Source organism: Pelodiscus sinensis, chromosome 1 (assembly GCF_052426305.1).
Source record: "Pelodiscus sinensis isolate ZL-2025 chromosome 1, ASM5242630v1, whole genome shotgun sequence".
Classification (NCBI taxonomy): Eukaryota; Metazoa; Chordata; order Testudines; family Trionychidae; genus Pelodiscus; species Pelodiscus sinensis.
Genome location: NC_143052.1, coordinates 308462400 through 308482982, shown reverse-complemented (window position 1 = coordinate 308482982; position 20583 = coordinate 308462400). Strand labels below are relative to the sequence as shown.

General features: G+C 39.2%; 1 protein-coding gene across 1 annotated transcript in view; it reads right to left on the bottom strand.

Moving 5' to 3' along the window:
* MTUS2 (microtubule associated scaffold protein 2) overlaps positions 1-20583 on the bottom strand; it is a 479820-nt gene that overhangs the window by 269440 nt on the left and 189797 nt on the right. The window contains exons 2-3 of the mRNA XM_075919208.2: positions 17806-20396; positions 11819-12059 (exon numbers count right to left, since the gene is read on the bottom strand). Of these exons, the coding sequence (XP_075775323.2) occupies positions 11819-12059; positions 17806-20112 (2548 nt within the window). The 5' untranslated portion in view covers positions 20113-20396. The remainder of the gene's footprint in view (positions 1-11818; positions 12060-17805; positions 20397-20583) is intronic.

Below are 20583 nucleotides of genomic sequence, written 5' to 3'. Positions count from 1 at the left end.
ACTACAGGGAAGCCTCAAAATTAGTTTGAGGCAGACTTCCCTTATGTGGACGTGCTACATCGATTTAGAGCCCCAGGAGGCACTAGGGAGTAATTAGTGTGACTGGCCCTGGGGAGGAGCTATTTTGAAATAGCAGCAATGGAGCCTCCACGCTACAGCTATTTTGAAATAGGCGTTCTTCTTTGTGGAATGAGGTTTACAGAAGTCGGAATAAGCTGTCCATTATTCTGAATTTATTTCAAAATAATGGAATTGCTGTGTAGATGCTCGTATTGTTATTTCGAAATAATGTCAGTTATTTTAAAATATCTGTGCTGTGTAGACAAAGCCTGAGTGACAGAGGGAGAGGGGATAGAACAAGTGGGGAGCAGGGCCTCAGAGAAAGGGTAGAGCCTCATGGTAGGTGTAGTCAGTTTTCTGTGATTAGAAAGTTGGCAGCCCTAATTCAGCTTCCCTGCACTCCCACACTTTTTGCTTTTCCTCACCATTTCTCCCTCTAGCTAGAACTAAAATCCTTCCTTCTCTACAAAATATCAGAAGTTAACATGTTAAGAGAAAAAATGACTTTGTAAGAAATTTATTGTTAATAAATATTTTCCTAGTTGGAGACATTATTTGTCTAAAAAACAGCAGCAGCAGTATTTAAATTAATTCTCCATCCCAGTACCTTTACTCTTAAAAAAACGCATGGCTCGATAGTCTTTCATACCAAAGAGGATACCTCACAAATCTTGTATCTCATGTGCTAGCTGATTATAAATTTTCCCAATGAGGTTGTCTGAAACAGGTTGTCCCATAGAGATTGTCTGAAAAATATTTAAAAATACCTTCAGGTAATCAATAATTGCAGGGTGAGTGGAGGATTTTTGACATTCTTGGATTGTTTCAGTTAACTCCACAGCTGCTCACATCTATTACTATAAGATGAGGAAAAACAAATACACTAGTAGAACAGTAAAGTTCCTGCAGCTCTCATTAGCCAGGAATGATGATCCGTAGCTAATGGGAGCTGCAAGGGACCATACCTGCTGATGTGCAGGTAAATAAAGTGCTGGCAGCTCACCGGGGGCTACCTCTGGCTGATTGCCCATCCCTGGCATAGAGAGTACACTTATAAAGTATGCAGATGATACTATGCTGTGAGGGGGTGCTAGTGCTTTGGAGCATAGGGTCATTATTCAAAATGATCTAGACAAACTGTAGAAATGGTCTGCAATAAGTAGGATGAAATTCAATAAGGACAAATGCAAAGTATGCCATGCAGGGAAGAACAATCAGTTGCACACATACAAAGTAGGAAAAGACTGCCTAGGAAGAAGTGCTGCAAGAAGTGATCTGGGGTAATAGTGGATCGCAAGCCAAATATGAGTCAACTGTATAAACACTGTTGCAAAAAAGTGAACATAATTCTGGGAGATATTAACAGGACTTTGGTAAGGAAGACATGAGAAGTAATTCTTCTGCTCTACTCTGCACTGATTAGTCATCAGCTAAAGTACTGTGTCCAGTTCTGGGAGTCACGTCACGAAAAATGTGGAAAAACGGAAGAAAGTGCAGAGTAGAGCAATAAAGTGATTAAAGGTAGAAAACATGCCCTATAAGGCTACATCTACACTGTGGCGCGATATTAATGCTAAAATGATGGTGTCAAATTTGCAGATGACACCATCATTTTTAGGATGAAACAAAGACTGTGAATGGCTAGCCAATTACAAAAGCAGTTTCTCCTCTCTTGGTGTTCACACCTCCACATCAGCTGCTAGAAGTGGGCCTCTTCCTCCCTGACTGAATTAACCTCATTATCTCTAGCTTTACTCTTGATTGGTACTCTTTTCTTATGCCTGTATATTTATACCTGCCTCTGGAATTTCCACTACATGCATCTGATGAAGTGGGTCTTTGCCCACGAAAGCTTATGCTCCAATAAATCTGTTAGTCTATAAGGTGCCACGGGACTCCTCATCGCTTTTGAAAAAAATGGGTTTGTTTAGTCTGGAAAACAAAAGATGGGCAGGGGCTATGATAATGGCCTTCAAGTACATAAAAGGTTGTTACGAGGAGGAGGGGGAAAATATGTTCTCTTTAACCTCTGATGAGAAGACAAGAAACTTAAATTGTAGCAAGGGAGGTTTAGGTTGGACATTAGAAAAACCATCCTAACTGTCAGGATGGTTAAGCACTAGAAAGAATTCACTAGGGAGGTTGTTGAATCTCCATCACTGGCGATTTTAAGAGCAGGTTAAACAAACACCTATCAAGGGATGTTCTAGGGGACACTTGATCCTGCCTTGAATGCAGAGCCTGGATTAGATGACCATTGAGGTCCCTTCCAGTTCCACACTTGTATGATCCTATGATTCTATTCCTGGAACCTGTTCTGGGTCGCAGATTTCCACACTTAGGGTATGTCTACACTAGCTCATTAATTCCACGAGGAGTAACAGTTAATTCGAACTAAGGACTTAGTTCAAATTAACGTTTCACTTTTGCATGTAGCCGCACGGCAGTGAGTTTGGACTAGTGAAATTTCAAAATGGCAACCCGACAGGAACATGCAAATAAAGCCCGGGATATTTAAATCCCGGGCTTCATTTGCAACTCTGGTCGCCTCATTCGCCTACCTAGCTGGAATTAACGAGCTAGTGTAGTCATACCCTCACTGTGTCCAGACACTTGATTATATTAAGCAAATGCTCATGAGAATCTGCTTAGGAACTTACTAAGTAGAAATCCTCAAGAAGATGGCTAGAACATATTTTGGATAATGGCTATAGTCCCCTGACAATTATATCAAACAATGGATAGCTATCTCTATTTCCACTGCCTTTATTCCTTCTCTTCCAACTACGAGATTCCCCTAAGTTACTTGCTTTTTTCAAAAGCTTCACTTGTTTCATTCCACATTTCTCATTTTTCATTATTCATTTTACTCCTCACACCTTTTCATTTCATTTACACACTGATTATGGAATTATGTCAAATCCTTTCTTTCTCTTTCCTAATTCCCAATGGAAATGCATCGTGTCTGATATTTTATGCTAGGCAGATATCAAAGCAGCATAAAAGCACTTAATATTGAATAAACAGAATTTAGCATTTTCTTTGCACTGTACAAAACTACAGATTGATGCAATGTATTTCAATTCTGTGATTGAAAATGCCTATGGCACCAACTGTAGAATTACATAGTTGCAAGAAAAAAGGAAAGTAGACCTAGATTTCTAAAGTGGCAATAACTGTCCTTCCTTTCATTCTTCTGAAAAAATATGTCATATTGAGACACTTCTAAATCTTCACCAATACATACAAATCACCATTCTGCCAGCTGAAAAAGTAGGCATTCAAAATCATTACACTGGAGGAACTAGGAGATACAGAACAGAATACTGTAGCATTTTCCTCATTGAAATATGAGTTTGTGATCTCTCTCTTCAAGAAACTAAGCTCAACAACTCAGACTTGCCCCCAGAACCAGGTTTATCAGATTACAGAAAAAGTGAATAAAATTGCAGCCTGAATAGCATAAATATAAAATTATAGGAAGCAACTTCAAAGTGCAAGTCTTATCTTCAAATCTCATTTGTTCATTTGATATTCAGTAGCCCTGAGTGACAACAACAAAAAATGAAGAAACAGGAGAAATCTGCAGAGACATAGTGGTACTAATGATGTACTTCACATATGTGAGCCTGTGTGTACATGTGAAAGAGAAAATACAATCCTGTTTTTATCTTTTGAAAAAAAAACCACGCATCTCCAGTAAGACTTGGGGAACTCTTGGCACCTAGATGGGGATGCTGAATACCTGTCAGGATTGGGCTCCAATCCATTAACAGAGAGAAAAATAAAAGGGTAGTGAAAGCATTTATATTAGTAACATATTCCACTTTAGTCAACTTCAGTTGTGTGGAGTTAGGTCAAGATTCCCACAAAATCCAATAAGCCATTAAAATGGTAAAGATCAAACTGAAATTAACTCACACTTCACAAGGAAAAATTATTCATAAACATCAGGAAAAAATAGTAGACATTTAGGCTGCGTCTAGACTGGCATGATTTTGCGGAAATACTTTTAACGGAAAAGTTTTTCCGTTAAAGGTATTTCCGCAAAAGAGCGTCTAGATTGGCACCGATGCTTTTGCGCAAAAAGTGCTTTTGTGCAAAAGCATCCATGCCCAGTATAGACGTGCTTTTGCGCAAGAAAGCTCTGATGGCCATTTTAGCCATCGGGCTTTCTTGCGCAAAAAATTAAGGTGCCTGTCTACACTGGCCCGCTTGCGCAAGTATTCTTGCGCAAGGGGGCTTATCCCTGAGTGGGAGCATCAAAGTATTTGCACAAGACACACTGAATTCTTATATTAGAACGTCAGTGCTCTTGTGCAAATTCAAGTGGCCAGTGTAGATAGCTGGCAAGTTTTTGCGCAAAAGCAACTGCTTTTGTGCAAAATCTTGCCAGTCTAGACACACCCTTAGTTTAATTTAAAAGATGCCAAGGGATCACTATTTTACTTTTCAAAGTCAGATTGCCTTCCAATCAAAATCAGCCAATTCACATACATATTACCATATTTGCTAGAAAAACACAGTAAAGCTTTTTAACATTTATACCCTACAGACACAGTGTAAAGTGTCATTAAATGTTTGTTCAACACTTGATGTCTCTTTTAGAAACGGTAAGGAAAATTTATGTGCAATGAATGAGTGTTAAGCTCTCAGGAGAAAGAATGACATCCAATTCCCTTTGAATACACTCTATACTGTTAAGCATTTTTCCCAATAATGCTTCTTCCTTGCCTATCCATTATCGATCCTTGTCTTAAAAGTGTCATCCATTTAAGCATTTCTAAAGAACAATACACCTAAATATGAAAATGATGGTATACCATGTGCAGAGGAGTGTCATGGATTTAATATATTAGAGATATAGAATTGTATCAACTCAATCATATTTTAGCTTCATATGATGTTTACCAGCAATATGCTTGGTATCATTCATTATTATACTTCCTTTCCGCAATACTGCCTTACCAGAGTGCAGTAATCCAGTGAAGATTATAAACTAACAAGACCCTTAATACATTGCTCTGTGGCTTGTCTGATAGTAGGAGTTCAGGGATTTAATGTTCAACTGCTTTAGGGATGGAACTATCTTCATTATTGTTATCATCTGAGAGATGAAATACTCAGTGCTGTGCAGCCATGAAGGCTGGTTAAAGAGTTGCTGTGCTATGGAAGGAATAAAATCTTCCTCACAAGGCACTGGCTCTGCCATGAATACTGTGGCAAGACAGCTTCATGTAGCAGAACATCACACTGTGAGACTGGCTAGTTCCTTCCATTTCCATTTCTCAAAAACCTAATCCTGCAAGACTGAAATCAGTAAAAGGCTTATCTCATTAAGGACTCAAGATCAACCCTCAACTGGGGACTAACTGGCATTCTTACTCATAGTAATGGTAGCCTAGCAAGGTAAAATATTTATTATACCACAGCTGATTATGCTTTAATCAAACGAATAAATGTGAACTTTTAAGAACAAAGTATTGCTTTCATTAACACAAGAAAAGTGCTTAGGTGTGTGTGTGTATTATCTAAGCTGTATTTCATCCTGTTGCTCTTATACCACAAATTATTCCCTTTTATCTGCCTTATTTTTTAACATGCCACCACAACTGCCTATCAAATTAAGGGACATAAGTTAACAGAAAGAGATCAGAGGTTTGTTCTGACCCATAAAACAGTAGTTTCAAACAAAGAAAATACTTATATTAAACTACCAGAGCTATATGTCATATTTAGTACTCTGGAGGACATAGGTTCTGATAGACTGCTCTTTTCATTTCAAATTATAAATTGAATTTTCAAAAACTATAACAAAATGGAATTCAATTCCTCACTTCCAGTGTTAAAACGTAAGCTAAACAACGCAACCATTTACATAGCCTGTGTAAAACACATTTGTATTGGATTTAGCATATGCAAAAGCATGACAGGCTTGGACAATGAAGATCTCTATTTTTCCATAGTACACATAAAGAAACAGTGCAAGCTTCCCCTTCTTGCTTTGACAATATTTAATCCTTCTGGATCTGAGTCAGTAGTTCCAGGCACATTCCTTCCTTATCTTTTCTACTAAAGAGATGTTGTATGATTGAATATTACCATTTGTATCATTGCTACCGCTGCTATACAACTGCAACAAATCTTGTACAAACTATGTCATGTAAGGTGTCAATGGAAAAGTTATGATTTGCTAAGTATGATCATCCTTTCATATGCATGATTCATCTTTGTATCTTTGTATGTGCAATTACAAATAATGGCTACGTATTGGTATCTTACACATGTATTATACTCAAGGAAAACATCCCCAATTTATATTGGGGCCAGACAGCTATGTGTTGATGGTCCATCAAGGATATGCAGCTCATAATGGGCCTTTGAAGAAATTCATCCTACCCAATAAACCTTTCCTGTGGATGCCTCAAAAAGAATATCTGCAACAGCTGCCTCTGTGAGTCAGCAAAGTATGTAAAGCATGTGATATGCTCATGTGATCTTGTACTCCATTTTGGGCCAGTAGTTTTCCATGTATATGGACTGTAAGTTTTATTTGGGACAGTAAAATTCTGTGTATATGGCACATCATATAAAAGGACTCCTGCAATATCTCCATTTTGTCTTCATTTCTCTGGACTGGATTTCTAACAAGGACTGATAACCCCTAGGTAATTCCAGAGAGACTTTAGCAGCTAGCAAATTATTCCATCACTGCTTCAAATCTGTTATAGGGTACATCTACACTTGCACCCTAGTTTGAACTAGGGATGCAAATGTAGGCGACCAAAATTGCTAATGAAGTGGGGATTTAAATATCCTGCGCTTCATTAGCACAATCTCGCCGGCGCATTATTCCACTCAACAGCTGTTTCGAAAGTGAATGTGTGTGCCAGGACGCATTAGTTCAAACCAAACCCCTTGCTTCAAACTAACGTTACTCCTCAAAAAATGAGGAGTAACATTAGTTCGAACTAGGGTGGGCTACATTTGCATTTTGGTCACCTACAGTTGCATCCCTAGTTTGAACTAGGGTGCAAGTGTAGACGTACCCATAGTGACTTTGCAATCACTTGTATGTATATGATTTATTAACCCTTTATAACTCTCTTCTTTTCTTTTATTAGTAAACCATGAGGGTATGTCTACACTACCCTCCTAATTCGAAATAGGAGGGCAATGTAGTCATACCGCAATTGCAAATGAAGCCCGGGATTTGAATTTCCCGGGCTTCATTTGCATAAAGCCGGCCGGCACCATTTTTAAATGCCGGCAGTTCGAACCCCGTGCCGCGCGGCTACACGCGGCACGGAGTAGCTAGTCCAGATTAGGCTTCCTAATCCTCCTTAGTACAGCTAGTTCGGATTAGGAAGCCTAATCCGAACTAGCTACTCCGTGCCGTGTGTAGCCACGCGGCACGGGGTTCGAACTGCCGGCATTTAAAAATGGCGCCGGCCGGCTTTATGCAAATGAAGCCCAGGAAATTCAAATCCCGGGCTTCATTTGCAATTGCGGTATGACTACATTACCCTCCTATTTCGAATTAGGAGGGTAGTGTAGACATACCCTGAGGTTTTAGTTACTAAAGGATTGGTAGTAATTATTGGGCAACAACTGAGTTATATACTGACCTGGGTAGTAGCTAATCCCTTGGGACTGGAAGGATCCTAATTCTGATTAAACTGGTTTTTAGTAACAACTCATCATGAAGTGTAGTACTTAGATGGTGAGCCAGGAGCTGGAATGCGACAGAGACTGTGTTTTGATAACACAGAAGTTCACTTTTGTTACTAGCTTGGCATAATCGAAGAATAGAATAATCATCAGTCTGGGGTGTACTATTTCTCAGCAGTGTGTCCTGAATTTTGATTTCTCATTTGTGATCCACTGGAGGCACAATGACAACTAATCCAACCAACAACATGGTAGTTGTGAGAACTGTACTGACTCCACAGACTCATTTCACATGAGCAGTCCAGTGGCTCTCAGAAAAGTATACGGTTCAACAACTATTCACCTGAGCCGGATCTGACGAGATGACTGAGAAGTAAAAGTTCTGTATCCAATTACCAAATGATATGTGCCATCAGATGAATTGAAATATTATTTACTATAAGGTGGCTCCTGGTCTAGATGAAAGAAAAGATTTGTTTCAGGTCAGGTTCTCATAAAGAGATGCCCGTAAGACCAATAATTGCAGTCACAATTTCATTAGCAGACTAATAATTGAAGAATAGCATGGAATAGTCATGAATGATAGACTGCACATGACTTTGTTTTAGACAGTCAAAGCTAGAAAGCCATGAGGAATCTTACATTGCCACTGCTTATATTATGCCTGTTCCATGGTTAAAGAACAACATTTTCCGGTGCCGTCTCTCTGGCATATTTCATAAGCAGTATATTCTTTTTCAGAGACATGGTTAAAAAAAGATGGATAAAGATGGCTTAAGAAGTCAAAAAGCTGTCAAGAGGAGAAATGGGTTGTGTGTGTCTTAAGGATACAAACTAGAAAGACAACAAAGAAAAATAGTAACCAATAGTGATTGGGTATTAAGGAAAGAAAATACTGCAAATAAAAGGGATTTCCCAGGAAGTAACAAAAAATAATAGAAGATACTTGTAATAAATAAATGATAAAATAAATAAATAAGAGGAGATCAATAAAGAAAGCCAGTGAATTACTAGAGAACAGAAGAAAAACAACAACAACAAAGGAACAAGATATAGTAGAAAAATTATACAAGTTCTTTATCTCACTGTTCATGAGGGAAATTGGAGGTGAGATGCCAGAAATGGAAACAGTGTGTCTGGGGCAACACAATGAAAAACTAAAGGCATTAGCAATCAAGTTTTGTGTAATTTAAAAATCAATAAAAACAGATAGAATGCCAAGGCCATATGGGTTACACATTGGGATACAGAGGGAGATGGAACAACAGATCATTAGCAGTCCAACAAGAGTTATCTTTTAATAGCATCTTTGGAAGTGGTGAGATAACAATGAACTAGAAAGATGTGAACATAATGAAATTCAAGGACACTATAGGGACTGAAGGAATTAAATCTGGCCTTGGTGGCAGACAAGATACTAGAGATAGTCAATGATGAGATACCAAAATAACTAGAGAAATATGACTTGATAATTAATCATCAACTGTTTCATAAGGGATAAATCTCAGTTAGAAATCTTAAGACAACATTACAGAAAAGAAACAGAGGCAAGGCACAGATAGATATTGCTTGGATTTTGAAATGGAGTGCCATACAGCAAGAGATGAGGTAGGTGAGGTAATATCTTTTATCAGACCAACTTTTGTGCAAGCTTTTGAGCTCCACAGAGCTCTGCTTCTGGTCTGGGGGAGGAAGCACAATCCAGAGAGTCTGAGCTAACCACAAGCTGGGATAGACCATTAAGCAAAAAAATGAGCTGGGGATTACAGTGGATGAGAAGCTGGATATGAGTCAATAGTGTGCCCTTGTAGCCAAGAAGGCTAGCGGTATATTGGGGTGCATTAGTAGGAGCATTGTCATCAGATTTAGGGAAGTGATTATTCCCCTTTATTTGGCTCTGGTGAAGCCAAATTTGGAGACTGCATCCCATTCTGGACCCCCTATTACAGAAAGAAATGTAGACACATTGGAGAAAGTCCAGTGGAGGGCAACCAAAATGATTAGGGGGCTGGAGCACATGACTTGCGAGGAGAGGCTGGAGGATTTAGGCTTCTTTAGTCTACAGAAGAGAAGAGTGAGGAGGATTTGATAGCAGCCTTCAATACCTGACGGGGCGGGGGAAATCCAAAAAAGATGGAGACATATGACAAAATGAGGAGCAATGGTCTCAAGTTGCAGAGGGGATGTCTAGGTTGGATATTAAGAAAAACTATTTTACTGGGGAGTGGTGAAGCACTGGAATGGGTTACCTAGGGAAGTGGTGGAATCTTCATCCCTAGAGATTTTTAAGTCTCAGCTCGACAAAACCCTGGCTGGGATGATTTAGTTGGTGTTGGTCCTGCTTTGGGCAGGGGGCAGGACTCAATGACCTCCTGAGGTCTCTTCCAACCTTATGATTCTAAGTGGAAGGCATCAGACCTGTTGGAACCACTCATGTGAAATGAAGTGGGCAACAGAACCTTAGATTGCTATGCACAGATTGTTTAAGTGGACAATAAAAGCAGCAAGCAATATGGTGTGAAATCAAACTGTTGTAATGAGCCATGCAACCAATGTCCCTACCTCACCTACCTTGTCTCGCTCATATTCTGGGACAAAAACAGGCACAACACTTTAATGAAGTAAGAAAGATACAGTGCATAATCTAGACAAGTCTAATACACAGAAGACAGAATGTCCTTGAATGAACAAAGAAATGTATTGACAAAAGCAAGAATGGCAAAATGAAAAGTACAGAGTGAATACCATTTATTTATGAAGAGGGTGAATAATTCATTTGAAGCATCAGAGAAGAGACTAAATATGTTAGCAGGCCCATTCCCTGTGTTTCTCTTCCCCATATGCTTATGTTGTCTGTGTTTCCAATTTTAAGGACTGGTTCAACTTGCCTTTCTCCAAGTTCTTACATCACTTCTCAGTAATAGTAATGTTGCTAGTTTCCTTGCCCTCCGGTCTGCTCCCCTTATATTCCTGTATCACTTACATCTTTACTATCTTATTCTGTGATTGTGTAAATTCTCAAAAGTTATGCAGAGACAGGCTTGGCCAATATTTGCAAATAGGGCCACAGAGGAAAAAAATCCAGGTATTGAGGCATTCCAGCACAAATGTCACCAACATGGTGATAGAAGGCACTGTGCTGCTAGAGGTACTGACTTTTGGATGAGTTGCAAAACTAAGATCCAGACAATCTGTGCTTTATAGAATGACACTCTTCTCAAGATCATAAGAAAAAAAGAACAACTTTACTGGGTCAGACCAAAGGTCTATCTAGCCCAGTATCCTGTCTTCCAGCAGTGGCCAATGCCCAGTGTCCCAGAGGGAATGAAAAGAACAGGTAATCATCAACTGAGCCATTCCCTGTCACCTATTCCCAGCTTCTGACAAACAGAGACTAGGGACATCATTCCTACCCATCCTGGCTAAAAGTCATTGATGAGCCTTTCTTCCATGAATTTATCTAGTTCTCCTTGAACCCTGTTAAACCTGGTCTTCACAACATCTTCTAGCAAGGAGTTCCACAGGTTGACTGTGCATTGTGTGAAGAAATACTTCATTTTGTTTATTTTAAACCTGCTCCCTATTAATTTATTTTGGTGTCCCCTAGTTGTTGTGTTATGGGGAGGAATAAATAACTTTTTTTTATTTACTTTCTCTGGACCAATCATGATTTGATAGACCTCTATCATATCCCACCTTCGTCTACTCTTTTCTAAGCTGAAAAGACCCAGATTTATTAATCCCTCCTCTCGTGACAGCCATTTCAAACCCCTAATCATGTTTCTTGCCCTTTTTTGAACTTTTTCCAATACCAAGATACCTACAGGAAGGAGAAAGATCAGGTACACGACCACTGTAATGACTGGTATTGAAATTGATTCTTCCTCCTAGGCAAGAGACCCAATTACCTTCCAACAATCCTAAACTCCTTAGTCGTCTTAGCCTTACCTCAGGCTGGATAAAGGCACCTTGTAGAGTGATAGCAGAGATTTCTGGCATCAGGCCAACGTGTTGCTCATTTTGTCATATTCCTGACTAAAAATAATCACTGATTATAGTTAAAAGAAAGGAAGTGTTTGTAGTTTACCTGAAGCCTCGGTATGGTAAAGGCTGGAAGCCTTTGCTATTTGTCCTGGCTGATGGAGGCAGCTATCTGAAGATCTTTGACTTGCAATCAAAATCCTACTTTTTGCAGAGGGTAACCTGGAAACTGCACCCAGTCCTAACTGTGGTTTAAGTATCATGGCAGATCGATAAAAGCTTGGAGATACCTCATAGCGGGTATATGGTGGGGAACAGAATTCTTCTTTCACAGGCCTTTTCCCAACCTACAGAGAAATAAATGAAACTGATATTACTGTAGTGCAGTCACATGCTCAGGAAACATGGAGCTCATGTTGGCAGTATAAACTATGACTAATTTCTCCTCTTTGCGACCGATGGTTTGAGATCAACATGGAAGATTCAAATTTTGATCCTTTGACCACATTGATCACTAGCCACAGAATAACAAGTTCATTCACAACCCAGTCAAACACAACATACAACTGCCCCTGGTTCTCAGAAAAATCCTCAAATAGTGAAAATGTTGTGACGCTATTAATACCTAGAAAGTAAATTTCCTTGACCGTGGAGAATGATTTGCCAAAAGGGAAATTTGTAAATGCAATTTTTATTGGATGTTATTTAAAACACTACTTATCGGAGGATAAATTAGAGCTCTATTTTTTAAAAAGATATTCATTTCTAGCAAAGACTCTTAGATGAACAAGTTGTCCTTTATTACAGGAACGTGGAGAATTTAATTTTTACACCATAATGAATGAAGCAATTATAAATAAGTTGAAAGTACTCTGAACTAATTTCAACAGAAAAATAATCTCTTTTGAGAGTAATATGTTCACTTTCATTGTGATGAAACTTGGCCTTATTCCTTCACAAAAAGACCCCGAGTCCCATAAATATATTTGCTATTCAAAAGTACATCAGATAATTTGATATGAAAATATCACCATAGGGGCTGATCACTTTGGCTTTTGTTAGTCACAGTATGTCGTAGACAACCTAAATCACATGCTGCTGTCTCTGCTTCCTGAAACTGAAGCTTCTTAAAAGAGGGAAACATTTTTGACCAGCGTGGGGTCCAATTCATGAAACTTCCAGGATTCATGTCCCAAATACATTGGCTGATGAATGCTGATGAAAGGCACAGCCCCACAGACAACAGCAGAGCAAATTTGCCACGTAAAGGCCATGAACCTGCAAAGACGTGTGCTTAGCTCTATATATGCATGCATCGTGTGTTGAGGCTCAGTATACTTTATAGACTTATAATGGTATAACTAAAATCCACCCGCAGAGCTACACTGCCCAAACTCTTGTGTAGAAAGTGCCATGTCAATGGGAGGACTTCTCTTGTAGTGGACACAGCTATCACTTTTCAGGGGTGCAAAGTCCCTACTCCAATGGGAGAAGTACTCCTGTTAATATAGGTAGTGTCTTCACTACGTGCCACAGTAGTGCAACTGATCGCTGCAACACTTTAAGTTTAGACATGCCCTGAGTCTACCTCGTCAGGCTGTGGGCTGCTTTCCATGACTTGGGATAAAAGAACACAGTAATGTCAAATACTTTTCAATTCTCCACAATTTGCTAAGACACATTTGCACTATTACCGCCAAGTAGCACCCTGGCTTAGAGTCCAACCTTTGTAGACTTTTAAAATATAAATCTGTCTCTCCATCTGTCTGCAAGCCGTTTGTTCAGAAACTCCTCCTAAAGGACAAGAGCTAGAACCTCCAAATTTGGCATTCAGCTTCCTATTATAATAGCTTAAAATGAAGAAAAACAAAACTTTTTTGGAGATAAGGACCCAAGCAATGCCAGGTAAATCTAGTCAAAATCATAATTCTCTGCCAAGGACCATTTAATATTTTCTAGTGTCCCTCAGTTAGGGATTTTTTGAGGGGGCTGGCTTTAGTAATCAGGGTTATATTTATTTGAAAAATTAATCAAATTAATCAGTCAAAAATAGCCACAGGATATCACATATGCAGAAGTACTGATTGATTTATTCTGCTGTAAATTACAATGTATTTAATACGTCAGCCCAATATAATTTTGGAAATTATAAACATTTAGAGTATGCACTTTAACAGTGGCTATAAAAGCTTTGATCCTAGTAAGTTGGTAAGAACATATTTAATATTCAGAAATATGCAAGATTGGCCTTAAACTACCATAGATCTCAGTTTAGAGTCTTTTAGGCTTTGGCTTATTTTATACTGATAAGACCCACACAATAGATACTTAGGGCTTGTCTGCATTTAAAATGCTGAAACTGTGCTACTGTAGCACTTCAGCAAAGACACAGGAGAGGTTCTTCTGTTGGAGTAGGTAATTCACCTCTGTGAGGGGCAGTAGCTAGGTTCAGGGGAGAATTCTTCTGTCAACCTATCGCTGTCTACACCCAGGGTTAGGTCAGTTTAACTGTGTCACTCATGGGGTGTGGGTTATACATCTAATTTCCTAGCGTACACTAGGCCTCATCATTTTATCTTTGCTCTACATTTCTCACCACATATGTAAACTCATTTTCCATCATTAAATCTTCAATTACATTCTTCTTTCTTTGTATTATCCTTATATGGCTTACTTATCTATTTCAGAGCTCAGGATTTTATTTTTTACATCTGATTCCTGATGCTTGACCTGTATGAACTTATAAAAGCAAATCATCTTAATTTTTCAAAATGAATCAATTAGGGATGTAAGAGTTTAACTGGTTAACTGATAAGCTGATGCATGTCGGTTACTGTTAATGGTTAAACTCTGCAACTTTGCTAGGGAGCATGTGACCAGGAGCTTCCAGGGCTGGGAGCTGGGATCTAGCAGTCCCATAAGGCTGGTAGCTGGGAGCCAAACTAGCACCCTTCCCTCACTACTCCTTCATCCTCAGGTAACATGTTTAACGGTATAATTGAATTTTGATTGGTTACATGGTTACTATTTTTATACATTCTTTACATCCCTAGAATCAATGTGTAGGTTTACTGCAGCTTTTAGGTATGAAATTGTTTTCCTGGATAAAATTGGTTACCCTTTTCCCTCATATGAGCATATTTCAGTCAGATTTCATTATACACTTCCTATCGTTTTGTTTTTAACTGGCAATGAATAGACCAACAACAATTACTAAACAGAAGGAACAGAGAATTTCTCTATAAATAGAGAGGTTATGCATTTTTAATAGCTGAGTTAGTTTTGCCAAGATTTCAAAATATGTTTGTTAATCTTTATTGACAGTACTCTCTAGGTAGCACAGCAGGAATGCAAACATGAAAAGATGATCACATATTTAAAATATATCCTCTGATGGAATCAAGAAGGACTTGGCTGATCATTTCTCAGCAAAAACTTAAATACGTTGGTTTACAAAATAACACCACCTATTCTGAGTGAGACAAGATTGCTGTTTGGAGATTGAGTCCTTTTTACAATTTGTAGTTTGGGATAAATAGGTAGAGCCCTGTGTGGATAAAAAATTTATATCTGCTGCATCCGCATCTGTATCTGCAAAAATGAGCCTTGCATATCCACGGATGTGAATATAAAATGGATTTGCAGGGCTTTATAGATAGAGTATAATTTGATTGGCTTCAGTGGAGTTGTACCTCATTACAAGTCTAGGTTTGGCTTATTAGCACACTGGCTGTTTAAATACTGGGAGAACACCTAAGACAGGCTGTGCTAGTGTTCTGCATTAGCAGTTTGGGGCTTTTAAAGAATAAACTGATACATCCTATTAAAGCTCCCGACTCCTATACTTGTATTCTGATTTTATTTGCCCTGATGAGCAATAAATATCTCCTACTCACTCTGTGTATCAGCCAATGTGCTGAAGAAGACAAGTCAGCAGTAAGTGCATATTAGCTAAAGAAACTTCCACAGTATGGCTCTTTCCAAACAGCACCAGTAGCAATGCTGTACTTAAGATTTTCCATTTTAAGACTTAACAAATTTTACTTTCAGTAAACTTTATTTTCAGGACAAGCTTTTCCTTGTTGGGGGTGTGCACTCTCGTGATTTTTTTGTTTGTTGTTTTTGTTTAGCCATTTCTGAGAATGAGATAAGAAAACATTTTAGAGACAAGGTGGGTAATATATTTTATTGGCCCTATGTCCATCGGTGAGAAACAATAAAAGGCAGGACCGACATAGATCCAACTACACTGCACAACAGGGAAAATTATGTTATTTGGCCCATGTACAATAAAATTCTTATATCCCTTTCATTGAGCGGTTCTACTGCCCTCCATGCTTTGAAGCAAGAACTTTGAATCGGGAGGGTGGGGATGGGAAGCAGTACATAATGCCACTCCTTCCAGGGTAACCACAGTCCAAAGTAAAAAAAACCAGCATCAGTCTTTCACCCTGGACTTCTGCCAGGCACAACATTTCTCCATGGGGTATAACTGTTCCATACAACAGTCTTTGGCCCTTCTTATGGGCTCAACTTCCAGCTTTCCTGGACTCTAGTTAGTCCCTTTTCTCTCCCCTTAATAGCAAGGGTTCTGCATCCCCTCAGAGTGGCAGTACTGGAAGAACCCACACCTAATCTCTACTGTGGGTTTTTGCCCTGCAAATGCTAACCTACTGGAATATATGCCATGGAACTCAAACACAGGCTCGTTCTACTGTTCCTTCCTAGAGCTTCTTCCTGTATACCAGCCTGACCTCTCTTTTCCCTCAGGGCTTTTCAGCTCCATTCCTCACCTAAAATGACTTCCCTCTTTGAACCATGTATCCACAGACCTTTTTTCCTGGGACCATACTTTAATCTCAAAAGGCCTCCCTAGCTCCTCAGAATTCTGGTTCTATCCCCTCACACTCATCTCTCCTACTTCTTGGCTTTCCCCTCCACTGAGCTAAAACTGGTCCTTCATAATGCTCAGGGGTGGTCATCTGACTGTCAATAGGCCCCAATCCCTGCTGATTCTTCCTGAATACCTGAATTAATGGTGCCATACTTTAGAGTAGGGGTGCCTAAACCCAAGGCCCACTGCCATTAGGTCTGTTATAGCATCTGAAACTAATGGCTACTTTAGATACGCTGGGCCTTAATTTCTGTACCTCAGTTCCCCAACTGTAAGGAGGGAATAAAAATACCACCATACTTGACAGGGAATATTACAAAAATAAATTAGTATTTGTGAAGCTCGCAGATACTAAGGTGATGAATGCCAACTACAAGCTCATTAGAAATTAATAATTCCCTCTTCAACTAGCCAAGTGACCCAATTGGGACCCCTGCTTTCTCACTCCAGCCCAACTGCACTGGAGGGAGCATAGTGGCACAGAAGCAGCTCTGTATCTGACACTGTGGACAGCCTGTTCAGGGTGTAAGGTTTCTTGGCTCTCCCACACTCCTTAGTGCAGGTCAGGAAAGTGAACCATGATCTTGCCCAGAATTATCAAACTGGAAGCTGACATCTTGGCAAGGCGATACTGTACAGGGCATAAGGAATTCAGTTAGCCTTCGACTGCATGGCAAAACAAGGACTTCCAAAGCTGGGGAAAGGAAAATTCAATTATTTTGAGAGAATGGTTAATTTACCTGCCTACTTTAAAATGAAACAAAACATAACCATTTTACTAAATATTATAAATTGTTTAACAGCAGCTTTAAAGTCCCTGCTTTTCTGCTCATTCCATAGAGAGGCAAACTCTTCTAGTCCTACTGCATTTCACCAGTCCAGAGAGCTTGCTGGACTGCCAAGTAAACCTTCCTCTGGAGGAGGAAGAGCTCTGCTGTTTACCAGAATATAGTGACCATTTTCTATAGCTGTCTCTTCAAAAGGCCATGCTCAGGCCCACGTATGACAACAGAGTTAAGCTCATCTGACTCAAGCTTATCTGAAGTGAGTTTTGCCCACAAAAGCTCCTGATACTATGTATGTTTCCAAGTATTGATCTCCTGTTTTTGTTTTACAGCAAGTCTCTGCTATTTTCCTCAAAGAAACAAGCAAGCAAACAAACATCCATAAGTGTACAAAAGAGGTGATTAGCTCCTTACCTCCTGTAGAAACTTTTCACTCATTTGGCCAAAATGATGTCCTGGGGGTTTAATGCCTGATACCACAAGTCCTGAACTATAGATTCTCGGCTTCTGCACATCAGATTTATATTTATCATACAGGATGTTGGATGGTTTAATATCCCCCCCACTCAATATCTGCTGTTCTTTTGCCATGGGCATACTGCACACAGAGGGGCCATATGGCAGCTCGGTTGAGGCAAAGGAAGGGTCAAGATGGTCTATAGACTGAGGATTTCTTCGAATATAAGTGATAATCTTAGGTCTCACATGTTTGGGTTTGGGCATAACAGGCTTTATCTCAATGTTTTCTTCAGGCTTTTCACTGCAGTCACCCTCCACATCACCTTTGGCTGTAAGGGAGCTCTTGGGATGGACGAGGATTGGTTTGGGGATTCCACTGTTGGCAGCCATCTTGTTAGGCACTTTAGTGGATATGTTTAACAACTGTGTACTGTCAATGGGAGGTAGGACTGAGGACGGTGACAGCTTGTCAACATGAAGTGCATAAAGATCCTTTAAGCTGCTGTTTGAAATTGTGGGCTGATTATTAACATTCACAGTTGCCATTGGGCGCAAGGAAGTTGGGACACAGAAAAAGGCATCAGCCCTCGCTGAAATTTTATAACTCTCTGATGTTTCATCTGAAAGATATTTCTTTGCAATAGTAGTCTTTTTATTCTGGACTGAAAAGCTTGCGATTTCCATATCACTGTCCTGGTTGTTCGGCTGATTGTTTGACATTGTTTCTGTACTAAGCACTCTGTGTTGATCTGAGAGATCTGAGGCAGACACTGTGGTGTTTTCAGTGTTCCCTTTGACTAGCATCAATTTATTCTCATTAGCTTTCATGGTTTTGCTGTAAGGGAGACTTACGTTATGTAGAAAAGATATATGCCCACCAACTGTTTGAATGCAACTTGTACCAGCTTCAAGTAAGTTTCTATTTCTTGTAGGTGTTAGTTTGCCACTGGATTTGCTATCATCAGTAAGAGGAAATACAGATCCAATTTCTTCGTCTGTTATGTATTCCTGACTACCTTGATTAGATGCCCTGTTTTCATCATCATTACTTCTTCCTAACCCAGGGCAGGTGGTGTTTCCACTTAGAAGTCTGTCCTCAGCATAGGCTACCACTTGGTTTAAGAGTGGATCTCCTACTTTACTACAAAAGTCTTGAAACTGGGGAGCTTGCATTTTGGAAACTTTAGCTCCACATCCTTTCTTTTCTGGTACTAATGAACTTTCTTCTGTTTGACATCCTAGAAATTCTACCAACATAATTCTCTCAATTTTTTGTTGACAAATATTTTTAGATGGTACATGTGGTGGATTTTTTATCTCCAGTTTTTTACTTTTATCACCTTGTTCTAATTGTGCTTCTGACTTACTAGAGATTTCATTGGGCTTACCATGTAAATTCAGATCTATGTCAGTCGGCTGCAGTGTGCTTTCACTGTTAGCATTTGGTACATCTTCCATGTCCATCTGGATCTCTGGGATATTTACTTTCTTGTTTTCTGAGGTAGATGATTTTGAATAAAACACCGTATTGTCCTCTGAGGTATTGTCAAGTGGATGAAAAACCATACCTAGAAAATGATCCGCTGATGTTTGCTGTGATTTCTCAGTATCACCAATCAAATGATGTGATGTATCAATGGAATCCAGTGATGCAGAAAGTGAACGTTTACATGACACACGTTCTTTTGAAAATGCTTCTGTTTTAGTAGAAAATTTACTTGATCGTCCCAAAGAAAGCCTTTTTATTCCTTCAGCTTCCATGGTCCTGATTATTTTTCCATGGTCCTTGGATATATGCTGGGTAAATTCAACATCATCTTTTAAAAGAACCCCTGAACAGGTATTATTTGCACTACTCTTCAAATTAGATAGACTTTGTCCTCGGCTAATAAGAATATTCTTTGAAGTATCCTTAACTTCAGCAGTCCTGAAACATTTATCTAATTCCTTGCTTCCAGTAGAAGGCAACCTAAATTCTTGTACATTGGTATCACCAATCTGAGATTGTTTAAAGACCAGAAGTTTTTTCTGCTCTGTATCCAACTGTGTAATGTTCTCTGACCCACCAGTATGCAAACTTCCAGAATCAACTGTGAAATCACATCTCTTCACCTCCCCTTCAGTGCTTCTGACCTTTGTCACAATTTGGTTGGCATTTGTATCTCCCACACTTACTATGCTTTCATTGTTATTTTTTATTTCATTTCTGTTGTCCTGTAGCTGGGTGTAACATGGCTCACTTGGAACCACTGGTGCACTCATTTTGAAATTTCAAGTGACTGCTTTTTTGACAGTTGTATTAAGGAGCAAGTTTTCTCTTCAACCAGTTTAACTACTGTGCATGCTTCAGTTACGGATTTAAATTACAAACAGATCAGTAGAAAATTCTCTCTCAGGCTGTTAGATTAACATTTTTATGCTGTTTCCATCACTTTCAGAGCCACTTCCGGTTTTGAGAAATCATTTTGACATACAATAGAGACTTAATTCAAGCAAGCTATATCCAATAGGTTCCCTTAGAATGAGAGCCAGCTAGTCCATTTAACCTATAAGGAAAGAAAAGAGTTACATCAGCTTATGGAGCTTAGAAACATCGTCACGTTGTTAACTCAAATGATGTCACTAGCAATAATCACAGTTGTATGGACAGATTAATATCTCATAACATTTTATGTAAATAGACTCAGACTCATAGACTTTAAGGTCAGAAGGGACCATTATGATAATCTAGTC